General features: G+C 42.7%; 2 protein-coding genes across 4 annotated transcripts; one reads left to right on the forward strand and one right to left on the reverse strand.

The window, feature by feature from the left end:
- Positions 1-1943: 1943 nt before the first annotated feature.
- Positions 1944-4493, reverse strand: LOC133904154 (uncharacterized). Of its 2 annotated transcripts, XM_062345662.1 has the most exons (5): positions 4036-4493; positions 3873-3946; positions 3655-3815; positions 2690-3566; positions 1944-2589 (listed from the first exon to the last, which is right to left on the reverse strand). In XM_062345662.1, the coding sequence occupies exons 1-4, from the start codon at positions 4322-4324 to the stop codon at positions 3482-3484; spliced, it is 609 nt and encodes a 202-aa protein (XP_062201646.1). In that variant the 5' UTR covers positions 4325-4493; the 3' UTR covers positions 1944-2589; positions 2690-3481. The 2 variants fall into 2 exon arrangements, 1 of the variants encoding a protein (XP_062201646.1); XR_009907406.1 differs by having other exon boundaries at positions 1946-2589; positions 2690-3799; positions 4036-4067.
- A 2220-nt stretch (positions 4494-6713) lies between these two features.
- Positions 6714-7821, forward strand: LOC133904097 (protein PYRICULARIA ORYZAE RESISTANCE 21-like). Of its 2 annotated transcripts, XM_062345582.1 has the most exons (3): positions 6714-6747; positions 7157-7238; positions 7379-7821. In XM_062345582.1, exons 1-3 carry the CDS (start codon positions 6736-6738, stop codon positions 7819-7821), a joined length of 537 nt encoding a protein of 178 aa, XP_062201566.1. In that variant the 5' UTR covers positions 6714-6735. The 2 variants fall into 2 exon arrangements, with proteins under 2 accessions (XP_062201566.1, XP_062201565.1); XM_062345581.1 differs by lacking the exon at positions 6714-6747 and having other exon boundaries at positions 6996-7238.
- The last annotated feature ends 5449 nt before the right edge of the window (positions 7822-13270 follow it).

Genomic DNA, 13270 nt, shown 5'->3' on the forward strand with positions numbered 1-13270 from the left:
TGCTACATGTGGTATCCATCCTGTGTTTTGCAACCGCCTCCTCCACTCGATCCCAGTCAGCACCATCCCTCGTGGCACTCCATCGATTTCCTCCATCCACTCCTTTGCTCCTGAGTCCCGATGCCCCATGCGGCACTCCACCGATCAAGGGAAAGAAAAACGGTGCCCTCTCTCCTCACCTCCCCACTCCCTAATGCTCTCGCCTTCGGCCGTTTGTCAGCCCCAGCACCGCAGCACCTCCTATGCTTTTGCCGGTGCACTAATTACGATAAGATGCACGTGATTTTTTGAATTAAGGTTCTCATCTTTATTTACTGCTTCAATTGCGCAGCAGGCTTCCCATTGCTCAATATACCCTTGATTCACAATTAATCATGAGATTATTTCATTTTATGCAGAGTAATCTTTCAGCATGCAGTTAAATTGTGCTGGCCAGCGCTGTGATCCTGTTGCTACGGAAAAATAATGAGATTTCAATGGCACCTTTGATTGGGGAAGAGAGAAGAAAACCCTAGAAGTCAAATCCCCATAATTGATGTTCTTTCGTAAGTTTCTTTAAACGTAGGTGCTACATTGTTGATTTTTGTACTAAGATTTTGGATTCCCATTAGTCTTAAGATATGCAAACATAAATGGTTTTGTCCTCCTAATTTTTGCAGGTTCAGCAAAGACACATAAAGAAGCGATTGGATGTTTTTCTCTGATCTTATGCTGTCCATGACATTAACATATAAAGAGAGCTACTATTCTTTGCCTTTTCGTCACATAGTGAGTTATTACGGCAATTAGGTTAATGTACATGTGCATCTGCTATTCATCTTGTAATTGATAAATCAAGAGCAGTATGTTTTATTTTATACATTTTCCTTTTCATATTTGTGGGAGCTTCCTTTAACTGTCACATGGTACGCAGCTCATTATGCACCTCATTTGAAGACCACATTGGCCTGCCGTGCTTTAATATAAGGACTTAATTAGTTCTGAATTTAAGGAAAAATATGGTGAGCTGTGGGCTAAATTTAGCGGTCTGCACCTGCAAACTGTGGGCTGATGTTGCAAGCTCTAGCTCTAGGTTCTACATTTTCTAACAGTTTGTTCTTTTCATGTGGTTTTTCAGCTGAGTACCTTTTGCCAGTCTTTGATGGGCTGTTTTTGGTCATGCCACAAATTTTGCCTTAGGGTTAGTCAGGAACTCATATTCCTCCTCTCAGCTATTAAAGTGGGGGGAAAGACAACAAGGTGGTTGCACAACCAAGAAGCTCTGCATGATGACGTTGTTCGTCCACCACCATTGATGCCTGATGAAGATTCAGACACTCTCACCTTAAAAAAATTCAGTCACAATGTATCACGAAGGCTACTTTGTTGTTTCGGGTGGATGTGACACAAATGTTACATCTTCAGTTATCAGGCTTCACATCTTTAGCTTAACAATAGTTAGTAAAGGTCCTGCGTTTTTATCTCATAGATGTTGGCTAACACAAGCCAAGCGTGAGCCATTTGAGCTTCTACAGATTAGCTATTCTGATCGCGAAGCACACATTGTGTATGTGACTCCAATGCATTTGATTCTAAAATCTTAATTGATATCAGGATCATTGTATCATGATTCATTCATATTGGGTTTCTTTTAAATGTGCCCTTGTAAAAAGTTTTTGTCAGACACGTGAATTTCACGTGCACGCTTACTAGTGTATTTCAAAATCACACTGTCAAGAGAACACGGAGGGCCAATGATCAAATTCAGCCAACATGAATGGAAAATTATCTGTGAATGAAAACTGCCAAGTTACATAGCTGGTTGCATTTACAGGAACAAAATCAATTCAATATGTGAAATCCTGTCTCAGGGACAATTAAGGCATCCAATAGCTTAACATTTGATCCTTAAAAATTGTAGATCAGCAACTGATTTTGTTACAATGGTATTAGGACCAAAATAAAAGGAAATACAGTTAAGTTTGGAAAAACTGAATCATAGTCCATCAATCAATTAGTATCTTCTTCTCACTGCTAGATCACATAAATTCTGGGAGGTATTATTTTGAAGATGGGACTGGAGCTTTTCACTTCGAACAGATCAGGGAAGTGAAGGCTTTCTTTGCATGAATGGAAGCAAGCTCAGGCTATTTGTTTTCCCATTACCCCTTTTGAACTAGCGGGCAGGCCGGCTACACTGTAGGCGATTTAAAGAAAAAAAATGCTGGGCACTGCAGATTCTACTAAGACTTCTATTGGAAGCACTTGGCAGCTCACAAAGCCATAGAATATTAATTTTTTTACCAACCAACAATGTAAAACTGTTGGGCTTTTCTTAACAACTATCAGGAAACATTACATTTATTTTAGTGAGATCTCAAGAGTTGGGTAAGGAAGTGTCAAAAAGCATCAAACTAGAAACATAAAAGTTCACCAAAACATCATGCAAGTACCATACGGAGAAAAGTTTCGAACAAGCATCCAATTTCACCCTAAAAAAAGCTAAAAACAATATACTCAAGACATGAAAGAAGGCAGGTCTATCGTCCCCACTCAATTTCAACCCTTTTTATTCAAACAAAGGGCCCAACAAATTTTGGAACTCCACTCCTACAATAGAGTTGTAAATACAAGTTAAAAACACCAATTTACGATGTGAACAATAGTAAAACGTAGCTATCAAGGAGGATAAACAGTACACATTATTTACCAGGATGTTCTCATTTACTGCATGGACTGCATTCTCATCTGCAATTCTGCATCAGCATGCATCTCAGTACATCAGTTCATTGCCAGCTACATGCATTTCACCATTATATCACTGGTGTTCAATTGTTTTGTTGGATGCCACCACCACCATAATACTGTGTTGTTGTCTGCTGAGAAAACTCAGCAAACATCATCCCTTCTTTTAGCCTTGAGGAAAGAGGGGGGATCTTTTTCAAAATTTCTTGCATAAATACATCTTCACCACAAAACCTAGTTGACCCATCACTTCTGACTAGCATGTACTTGTCATCACTTGATTTATCTTCAGCATCAGAAGAGTAACTCGAATAAGTTGAAGTTTTGTCCCATGAGGGCTGTAGGAAGACTACAAAAGTATCATGGCTGATATCTCTGAAACTCAAAGGTCTACTCACAGCATGAAGTGTAGATTTCAGTTTCCCTCTGGACAAAATGTCTGTTGCTTCTCCAACCTGAACAATGAAACTCTGAGGAGAGCATCTAACTGAGAATATCTTACTTCTGCTGCATTACTGCAAGTGTGTGTGCCCATCAAGAGGATGGCATTCCTGGCTGACCAAACATTCTTCTCCCATGGAGGCATGGGAAAACAATGGTGCTGTTAAAACAGTAAAGATTCCATAGTCATAGTGCCACTCCTGCCACAGGTCAAGGAAATCAAGCCACCCTGGCCCTGAATTCATACATCGTTGGAATCATTTTCTCTTTTTGCCATAACAGTAGTTTCATCTTCTGATTTGATGCAAGGCGTGCCTCATGATACAGACCTTTGAGAACATGACTGATAAGGTTTTACAGCCACTTTATTTGCCGAGCTTTTTCTCTTTGTGCTGCTCTCCCTGATAACAATATTATCAAACTCAAAGTGGTAGTGAATGAGCCTTGCCTTTGCAGTCCCAAAGTCAGAGATGCTCTGCTCTAACTCACCTCCGAATAACAATGTTGCAAGCTCGCGCAACCAAAATCCCAAGCTCCATCATGTACAAACCCAGCTCCTTAACGAGTTCACCAAGATTTTCAATGTTATCATCACCCTTAGGTTCTTCAAATCCATCAACAGACTGTGCCTTCTCTGGAAAACAAACCCACTGTTGATGCTTTCAGTTTTGCTCACTGACTCTAATAGGTGGAGTTTACCTGAATACCTTAGGAGCTGCGCGAATGAGGAGACAGACCGATCGAGCTTCTTCAGAGGCACGTCGCTGCCCAAACCCTGCCTCTGAAATTACCCATGGAAACAAATCAATTAAGAGGCGCATTGCAGTTTCGAGAGTAGTGAAGAGGAACAGGAGGGGGAAGAAGACGGACGAGAGGGAGGGTGGACGGGTGCATTGAGGAGTTGGACGCGGGTGGGATGGTCCATAAGGGCGAGGCGCCGGGCCAAGGGGAGGAGCCGCCACCGGAGGGTGCCTGCGCGGGGAACGCCGGCGATGGCCAACAACCCAGACTCACCTCGACCGAGCTCGGTGCCCACGGTGGACAGGACTCGGCGACGGCGGTCGTCGTCATCCGGTGTCTCCGGCGACAAGAGGAGGGTTAGGTCGGAGAAGGAGATCTCAGCGATGTCCAGTGCCGTCGCGGCCGCCGTCTTCGCCATCGGTGCGGCTTGGACACCTGCGCAGGCGAAGGCCCCTAGGTGAGTTGGAGAAGACGGCGGCGGCGGCGGCGGCGGCGACGGCGATGCCTTCTTGGGCTGTGTTGTTTGTTTCGGTCTGCTCGCATGCCAGAAGCCCAAAAGAAACAGCGTCACTCTTCATCGCAGGTTTGTGTTAGGAATGGCAATACGCATATTTTACCCATGGGTTTATGGGTAAAAACTTTAACAGGTATGGGTTTGAGTTTTAATTTATACTCGTAGGTATGTGTATGAGTTTGAAGTTAAATTTAATGGGTATATAGAGATAGATATGAAATAAATCTATTCGTACCTATTTCGTCCATATACCCGCTCCACATATATGACATGTTGATACATTTTATTTTTAATATATAAGCTCCACATAAATTAGGAGTCTAGGCGTCTAGCACTAGCCGCCACTCACGGTGCAGCCCCCATCTAGCCACCTCCATCTTCCCCCTCTTGGTCTCCTCCGCTAGACGCCCCTGACGGCTTGCCCCCACCCCCCGCGCGTGGCCGTTTCCATCATCCATCCAAGCTCTAGTAGCGGTGCTCGTCTACCATTCATCCAGCACACAGAGTGCGCGGCATCTGTCCACCATCCTTCCAACACACAGAGCGCACGATGCCCGTCCACTCGACACCTCGTCCGCCAACCTACACCCATCCGTCAATCTACGTCGCCCGTCCGCCGACAAGCATCTCGTTCGCATCCAAATCCGCCATCCACCGACCACGCCCGTCCACCGACAAGCGTCCTGTTCGTGCCAAGATCTATAGTCCATCGACCATGCGGCGTCCACTAAGGCACCCTGTCCAATATCGTTTGTCCCCAAGTCCCCAACCGCATCCGTTCACCCCCCGAGTCCACTGACCGTGCGGCGTCCAACGTGTGAACCTAGATCCGCCTGACTGAGCGACGATGCCCCGTCCATTGCCGTCCACATCTGTGTGAACTTGTGATGGCCGCGGGTATATGGATGTGCCCGCGGGTATGTGATGCCCACGGGTGGTGGATATAAGTTTTAGTTTTTACTCGTGACAGGTAATAGGTGTGGGCGCGAGTTTGAGAATTAGCTCATGAGTATGTGTTTATATAGCTTCCACCCATGGGTATTATATCCATTGCTATCCCTAGTTGTTGTAGCCGGAAGCCTCATTTTTGTTCTGAAATCCTTTTTTCCCTAAAAAAATGAGAACATCTAAATTCAAATTTGAAAAACGAGAAAAATCATGTTGGTTTTATGAATCTGGCCGGAAGTTCCCGGTCTTCTGGACGCAAGATGAAGTGTTTTTTTTCTAAGATGAAGATGAAATTGTTCAAGCAGATGTAAAGGCTCATTTGGCCTTCGTTGACCTGAACCAGGATCGTAGCATGTGCTTGACAAAATTGGGAGCACTATCGCGATCCATACACAATTTAATTTCACTATTACTTCACTGGGTCATAAGAACATGTATTTTCTGATATCAACAAATTAAATTATTCATCTGAAGAAATATATACCTATAATTTTAAAAAAAGATATTAATAGTTAATGTTTTAAAGCTCTGAAAAGAGAAACAACAAGGAAACTATTAGTAATCTTGTAAACAAGGTTGATATACATGGAGAATTCCCCACCCACTCTATTCCAGCAAGGTGCCGGCAAGACAGACCTACATAGATTGAGGGAATAAAAAGTAGAGGAGAGACCGGGAGAAGATGGTGAAGAATGCGAGAGGAACAAGGATGTTTAAATTTGGTAATATTAAGGCCCTTTAATACCAAAACGTCAATTGAAAATTACAATTGAACATGCATCCAAAAGTAAACCCACTACCGAAATCCTTGAGGTCACATGAAAAGCTAGCAACGTATTTTGTATACAGATCAACCTTCTACTCTTATTTTTTCCAGAATAAATATCTTGCTTTTGTATTGTCATTTTTAATTTATGTTACACTCTTTCTATTTATCTCTCGAATATTTTCTTCTCTTATTTTTTCATATTTGTGTTTGTTGGATTTGGTTTGATATTCATTGATTTCTGTTCGGTTCAAAAGGAGGACACACAAATACATGATGTCACAAAAATATGACTATGATCTAAACTTTCACTCAAAGTTTTCCTTTTTCGCGCGGAATGTCTGCGGTTTCCTTTCTTTTTATCGAGTGAAAAATGTCTGCAGTTTACTTAACACTATGATGTCAGACATGTCTTCCAGTAAACCTAAAATGATTCGGCCCAACTATTGTTAGGCTTCACGCAAATCTCAGCCCACGTAAGGATGGCGATTAACACGTGTTCCCTTTCGACGGGTGCTCGCGAAAGCATAAATACCCCACCCTGCGTCTAGTTCTAACTCCCCCCTTGCATCACGACGCCATTCTTCAGAAAAGAACACAAATGGCAGAGAAGGTGGTGTCTTCTTCTCTTCTCAACTCTTTTTTCTTACAGTCCACCCTTTACCTAGTCTTTTTTAAGGTGGTGTGTTCTTCTCTTCTCAACACTTTTTTCTTACAGTCCACCCTTTACCTAGTCTTTTTTAAGACTTTTACGGGAAGGTGCGAACCCGGTGATCGAACCCGACCGGTGAAGACGCTCCCATGCGTCTTACCATAAGACACACGCTCGTTCTCTTCTCAACTCTTACCTCTGCTGCTCCTACCTGATGATTCATCGGATCTTATCTTATTTGATCTGAATGTTTTCTTACTTGCATATTTATTTATCTCCTATTAACTGAGTTCCTTGGTATTTTAACATGTCGCCTTAGTCCCTTTGGCAGTCACGCAGTCGAAAAACTAATATCATGGAGTTCACGCAGGTGTCCACCCTGGTCATCACACTCAACCTTTCATGCTGCTGCTGCTTCACGAAGATCCGGAAAACTCTATGCAAGCTGCAAGGTAACCAATCAATCACTTCCTTCCCATTTCAGTAGCTCCTAGATCGTCTCCCGGTTCTTATGATATAAAGAACATGCTGATGATCAAAACTGACAAAGCTGTATGTTTGTTTCGCGCTCGTCGATGTCACATGACTGAAGAGAGCGAGGACATCCGCGCGATTTCGTACGACAAGAAGCAGGGGACGGTAACGATCTCGGGCACCTTCGATCCACTGGTGCTCCCCTGCAAGCTCCGCCGCAAGGCGGGTTGCGTGATCAGGGATATCCGCCTCGAAGAGAAGAGTATGCCATGGATGCCAGAATACAAGGCTGAACCCAAGTTCGCACCACTACCACGACGAGGGCAGCAATCTGCCGTGCCGACGAAGCCGCCCACGCCAGCGTGCCTCCCTGCCCATGCTCCGGCGTGCTGCTGCGGCGCCTGCCAGTGTGGGGGTTGCAGCTACCACTGCTGCTGCTCGGCGTTTGCGTTCATGAACGGTGCAGTGCCTGCGCCGCCGTGCTACGGGGCGTCGTATGGAGGTTGCTCAAAGATCCAAATCACCTGTGAGGAGTCGTCTCCAGCTTGCAGTATCATGTGACGTTTGTTAAGTTTGCTGCTTTATGTTGCCTTGTGTTTTGAGTTCTTAATCCTCTGAATTGGCATGACAGGGCGATTAGTGATTTCGGCCTAAATACATGGTAAATATATATGTGAAGCGGAAAAACACAGTTTAAATTTGAGAAATAAAGTTGCAGTTTATCTTGCAGAGTGAACGATTGTGCTACTTTTGTCCATTAAGTAATTTTCACATTTGTTCAAGAATTTGGTTCCTGCTATGTTCAAATGTGCAATTTTGTCCATACGCCACATCAAAATGAACCTTCCGCTTTACAAATGTTAAGATTTATCATACGGATTTCTACTACCTGATGGAATATTGTCATAATTGTTTGTGCAAAGGGCGAGCTGTGTTGGAGCTTTCTATATGTGTGTTGCCATTTCGATCAAGCGGTTTCGTCAGTTTGTTTGCTTCTGCAGTTCCCGGTTCATTTCGCTATTTTTCTTCTGCTGGTTGTCGCCGATACTTCTGTCTTATGCAAAATAGCAAGCGTGCTTAATGTGGAATGAGCAGCCAATCAAGAAACGCACAGGCGTACACTAGTGTAATACTGAGTGAGGATATGTTTATACTCTGACTTACCTGAATTTTTTTACCTTGATTTCAGAAAACATATTTATCTTTTTTTCCCTTTTTGCGAGGAAGAAATCATATTCTTGAAGCCTGCAAATTTGATTTCCTAGGGTTAGGTACATTTTTTTGAGGAATAATTTTTTATTGAAGGGTATATTAGTTATATTTTGTCTTTTGTAAATTAGCACTGTTTCAGCGCATCAGTTCAGAGAAACATTACAAATGTTGAAATACTTGTTTTAGTTATGAATCTTCCTACTCTACAATTTAATGTATCCAACACGATATCTAGGTGAAAGAGTATTGTGCACACATTGGTTGGGGCATTTCTCAATAATGAAAAGAAAAATAAAGGGCAGCGATAACACGTGACCGGTCACACTGTAGGGAAGCGCGCTATTCCTTCCTTTCCTGTTCAGCGTGACATTGTTTTCTCAATGTGGCTTCCTCCTCCATGATTCCTCTTCCTGTGCAGCGGCACAGGCTCTGCCCCATCTAGCATCGAACATAATTTTTCACCGAGTGTCCGTTTTAAATTCCATTTGTACCGTTGTGTTCTACATGACAAGCTTAATAAAATGGGACCCATGTTGAGTACGGTCAAGAGAAATGAAATTTATGCTTGGTAGCAACTCCAGTGTAACAACTTATGTTGATATTGCGTAGCGACTTTAGTGAATCTTTGCTACCAACTTTGATGAATGTTTTGATAGCAACTTTAGTGGGTGTTTGATAGCAAGTTCAATTAATATTGGTTAGCAACTTTGGTAAATGTTTGGTAGCAACTAATGTAGAGATTGTATAGCAACTGAAATTTTACTATGATCCGGAAGTGTTGGAATTTGCTATGACTTGAATGTGGTAGCAAATTCAGTGAATGTCCAATAGCAATTTATGTAGATATTGCATAACAACTGTCACACCTTGATTTTTAAATTTTGCAATTCTCTAAAAATTTTCTAGATTTAATTTGAGTTTAAACAAATAGCATAGGATAAAACCTAATTTCTAAATTCAAATTCAAATTTGAATTAGGATTATTATTTGTTTGAATACATTCATGCTGGAGTTAGGCATTTAGATTTTTGGTTGACTTGTTTGAATTGTTTGCTTAAGAATAGATTTAGCAATGTTTAGAAAATAATAGAAAATAGATTTGGACAAAAAGAAAGAAATAAAAAGAAAAAAGAAGAAGAGAAAAACCTAAGTCTATCAGGCCTCCCTTCTCTCCCTGTCACTCTTTCGGCCCAACTGCACCGGCCTGCTTCCTCCCTCTGGCCCTTTTCCCCACGCCGGCCCGCTTCCCTCTTTCCTTTCCCCGCCTCACGCCCCTCCGTCCCATCTCGCCAAAAGTCGTTGCCTCCCGTGCTCTTTTTCGCCGAATCACCGAGAGCCTGCTGCCGTCGCCATTAGAGCCGACCGAGCTCGCCAACTTGCCGATTTCGTCACGCTTTGCCGCCGACTAGCCGCCTAGAAGCTCCTCCATCGACCTCCGAACTCGCCAGTACCTTTTTCTTCGCTTCCCGGCCGCTGGAGACCCCTTCCCGACGAGCTTTCGTGCGTTGTCGCCTTCCTCACCGCCGCTGGGCCTCTCCCGTACCGCGCCACCCGAGGTAAGACCTCAATCGGAATCCCCTTACCCTCTTGAAGCTTATCTGCCGCCCGCCGTTGAGGACCGACACCGGCGATGAGGTCTACGCCGATCTCCGACGAGATCGCCGCCGTGATCCCCTCGGCTTAGCCGTGTTCATCCTCTCAGCAGCCCCTCCCTCTCTGAGCCATTAGATCCGAGACGCACGGTCCAGATTAGATCATCCTTTATACCCCTTCGGCCACCAATCCCATACCGCCACCTGTCCACTTAACCTAGTCAGCAATACTTTGCCACCTCATCTTGCCATGTCGACATATATGCTGATGTGTCATCCCTGTCATCGTGCCATGTCAGCCATGCCAGCTCAGTCAGCAATTCAAGCTTTTCCAGTACAAAGATAATTCCATAAATTCTAGATAATTCCTTTAATTGGTAATTTTGCAGAAAGACCCTTGAACTTTTCTGTAATTACCTAAAATCCCTTGTCTTTTTACAGTTTAGTCCCTAAACTTTTTCATAATTACAAATAGGTCCCTCTATTTTTACAAAAGGTCCCTATACTTTTCCATAATTACAATTAAGTCCTTTTCTTAATTAAAATAAACCCTAATCTTATTTTTAGCATATCTTTTCCGTTGTAGCTCTGATTTAAGCGATTCTTGCGCCGATAGATTCGTTTCTTCGAGTTCTATCTTTCTAGATAGGTTTTGTCTCGTTGTTTCTCTGGTTTGTGCTCTGTTCTTAGTATATATTGTTGTGTGCTTTGCCAGTTATTATGCGATTAGTCGTCAACGCCCTGGATCAGTTTGAAGAATATCAAGACCAGGAGCAAGAATACACTGAGCAGTAGCAAGGAGAAGGCAAGTGTCCTTGATCATATTGAACCTATATTTTTAAATATTTTGTTTTACAAAATTGCATGCAATGTCTGTCAATATGATGGGTAGTCACCTATATTAGGGTTTTTCCTAGATTTTTCCCTTATCATCCCTTGGAACCTAGATGGTTTGTGGTTAGGTGTCCTTTGTGGATAGATTGCTTAGCCATGCTTTTAGAATATTGAGAAGTGTCATAATCTTGACTAATGAACATACGCAACAATAGTGGTTAATTGGTTAATGGTCTAGCAACATGAAACCTTATACCTTGAGCAAAGTGGATTTGTTGGTTGTCATGGTTATGATGTTGGTTTAGTGTTTGCTCAAGTAACCTAAGTAAGGACCGGTTCGTGGAGCGACAACCCGAGAAGCTCCGTACAAACACGAGACTGATATGGGAAGGCTTAGCCGATTAATTAGGGTTCTTCCAGTGTTATGTGGGCCAGAGGGGAGGCATGGATGAGAGAAGTTAATTATCAGAAACCACATGGCACAAGAGGAGGCTTCTAGGTGGTAGCACCTAGCGGTGAAACCTGGAGTGTTGGTGACACATACTGGGAGGATTCTTTGTAAAGGATTCGTAGTGATCTCCTGGCAACACACCACTGGCGTGTGTATAGTTCTTGGCCGGCATTGCAACATGGAGACTTTAGTTATCTGCTTGCAGGTGATGAAATCACGACTCGTGGGAAAGTTGTACAACCTCTGCAGAGTGTAAAACTGTTATAACAGCCGTGCTCACGGTTATGAGAGACTTGGATCCTCACATGATTAGTTAGTGGTGGAATGGTTATGAGTTTGGTTAAGGTTTTGGTACAGGGAGTACTGGATGGTTATGGTTTTTGTTATAGTACAGGGAGTACTAAATGGTTATGGTGTGCAAGGTGGGGAGCCTTGTATGCTGGGTGTTGGACTGTATGGGTTACATTCACTTAATAACTGTTTAATGCTTTTGAGTCCAAAAATGTTTTCTTTACTCGCATTTACGCAAAAAATACCATGTGTTAGCCTATTCTTGTTGAAAGCCTGCATATCATTATTTTCCCACACTTGTTGAGTACTCCATGTGCTCACCCTTGCTATCTCCCACAATACACATTCTGCTCAGTGGAAGACTTTCAAGATGATGACCTGGTGTTCTAGGAGGGTGTCTTCCAGTCGGTGCCTGTGGAGTGCTTGGTCGCCGAAGCTTTCGTTCCTCTGCCGTCGTTTAATAGTTATAGATTGGTTAGTAGAGTTGTTTAGGTGAAGACTTTGTGTAAGAGTTTGACGATTGTAAGTTAAAGTATTGCTTTTGTTACTTCACCTGTGACGTCCTTATGTGTGTTAAACATCCTGGGCACACATAAGCCGTATCTGGTTTTTGGCCATTAAAACCGGGTGTGACAACAACTTACACAACAATTTCAAATTTTACTCATGGTAGCATCTTATGTGGAAATTGTAACAACTTACATGGACAATATGTAGCGATATCAATGAATGTATGATAGGGAGTTTCTTGGAAGTTGGTCATTTTTTTTGTGTAACTCCTTTTGCTCTCTAGCCTTTTATCCATGCATTGCCAATTCTACATTGAAATTGCACAAACTTCACTGGATATCCTCCCTAAAACCACACATATATTTTTGGTATTATGTATGATACAACCTAGTATAAATATGAGTTCTCTTTGGCATGTGCATACATTATCTGGAAGATCGAAGGCATCAGAAGTCCTGCTGGTAGATGGAGGAACCACCCATAAGAATACAAAAGACGTCATGCAATCCCACGTGTAGTGCCGCATGACACTACCACATGGTGCTGGCCTCATATGCCTTAGGGTGCGGGCCTCCAACTTCCAGAGAGAACCTCATAATAAATCAAGTTATGCTTATAGAAAATGATGATCATCAAAGATTCAAATCAAGGAGGAGCAATTTGAAGATTCAAAATACACTCAAAAGATTGAGTGTGATGTAGCTTTTCACTAATCAAATCAAGAGAGTTAAGGAAGTGCTGAAAAGAGAGGAATCAAAGAACAAAAACTCAATGAGTAGATTCATGAAGCAAAGAAACAAACATGGAGCTTTCAAGCTACGCATAAAGTGCATTTTCTTGGCCAAAACTATATCCATTCCGACCATGTGCAATCCAATACCAGGGATATCATTTGAGCCCTGAGATCACTCTTTGCCACTTGGATATGTGCACCTTTCTAAAACATGAGTTTTTCTTGCAAAATCATTCTTTTCCCTTGACATTTTTTATGAGAGCTTCTAAGTTCTTTGTTGGATCCTTATTTGACTTGATAATGCCTAGTGTTAGCTTGGCTATCCTACCAAGATCCACATAAAGCTTTGCATTAGATATAGGAAGGTGAGGATTTAAAACACTTGAG

This window comes from Phragmites australis, chromosome 21, assembly GCF_958298935.1.
Source record: "Phragmites australis chromosome 21, lpPhrAust1.1, whole genome shotgun sequence".
Classification (NCBI taxonomy): Eukaryota; Viridiplantae; Streptophyta; class Magnoliopsida; order Poales; family Poaceae; genus Phragmites; species Phragmites australis.

What these genes read in the sequence shown, in the direction of transcription:
- LOC133904154 (XM_062345662.1), bottom strand. Translation starts at nt 4,324, where the DNA reads ATGGCGAAGACGGCGGCCGCGACGGCACTGGACATCGCTGAGATCTCC. An exon ending in TCATTCGCGCAGCTCCTAAG is followed by an intron (nt 3,816 to 3,872) that starts GTATTCAGGTAA and finishes AAGCATCAACAG; the next exon opens with TGGGTTTGTTTTCCAGAGAA. An exon ending in TGCAACATTGTTATTCGGAG is followed by an intron (nt 3,567 to 3,654) that starts GTGAGTTAGAGC and finishes TATTGTTATCAG; the next exon opens with GGAGAGCAGCACAAAGAGAA.
- LOC133904097 (XM_062345581.1), top strand. Translation starts at nt 7,142, where the DNA reads ATGGAGTTCACGCAGGTGTCCACCCTGGTCATCACACTCAACCTTTCA. An exon ending in AACTCTATGCAAGCTGCAAG is followed by an intron (nt 7,239 to 7,378) that starts GTAACCAATCAA and finishes ACATGACTGAAG; the next exon opens with AGAGCGAGGACATCCGCGCG.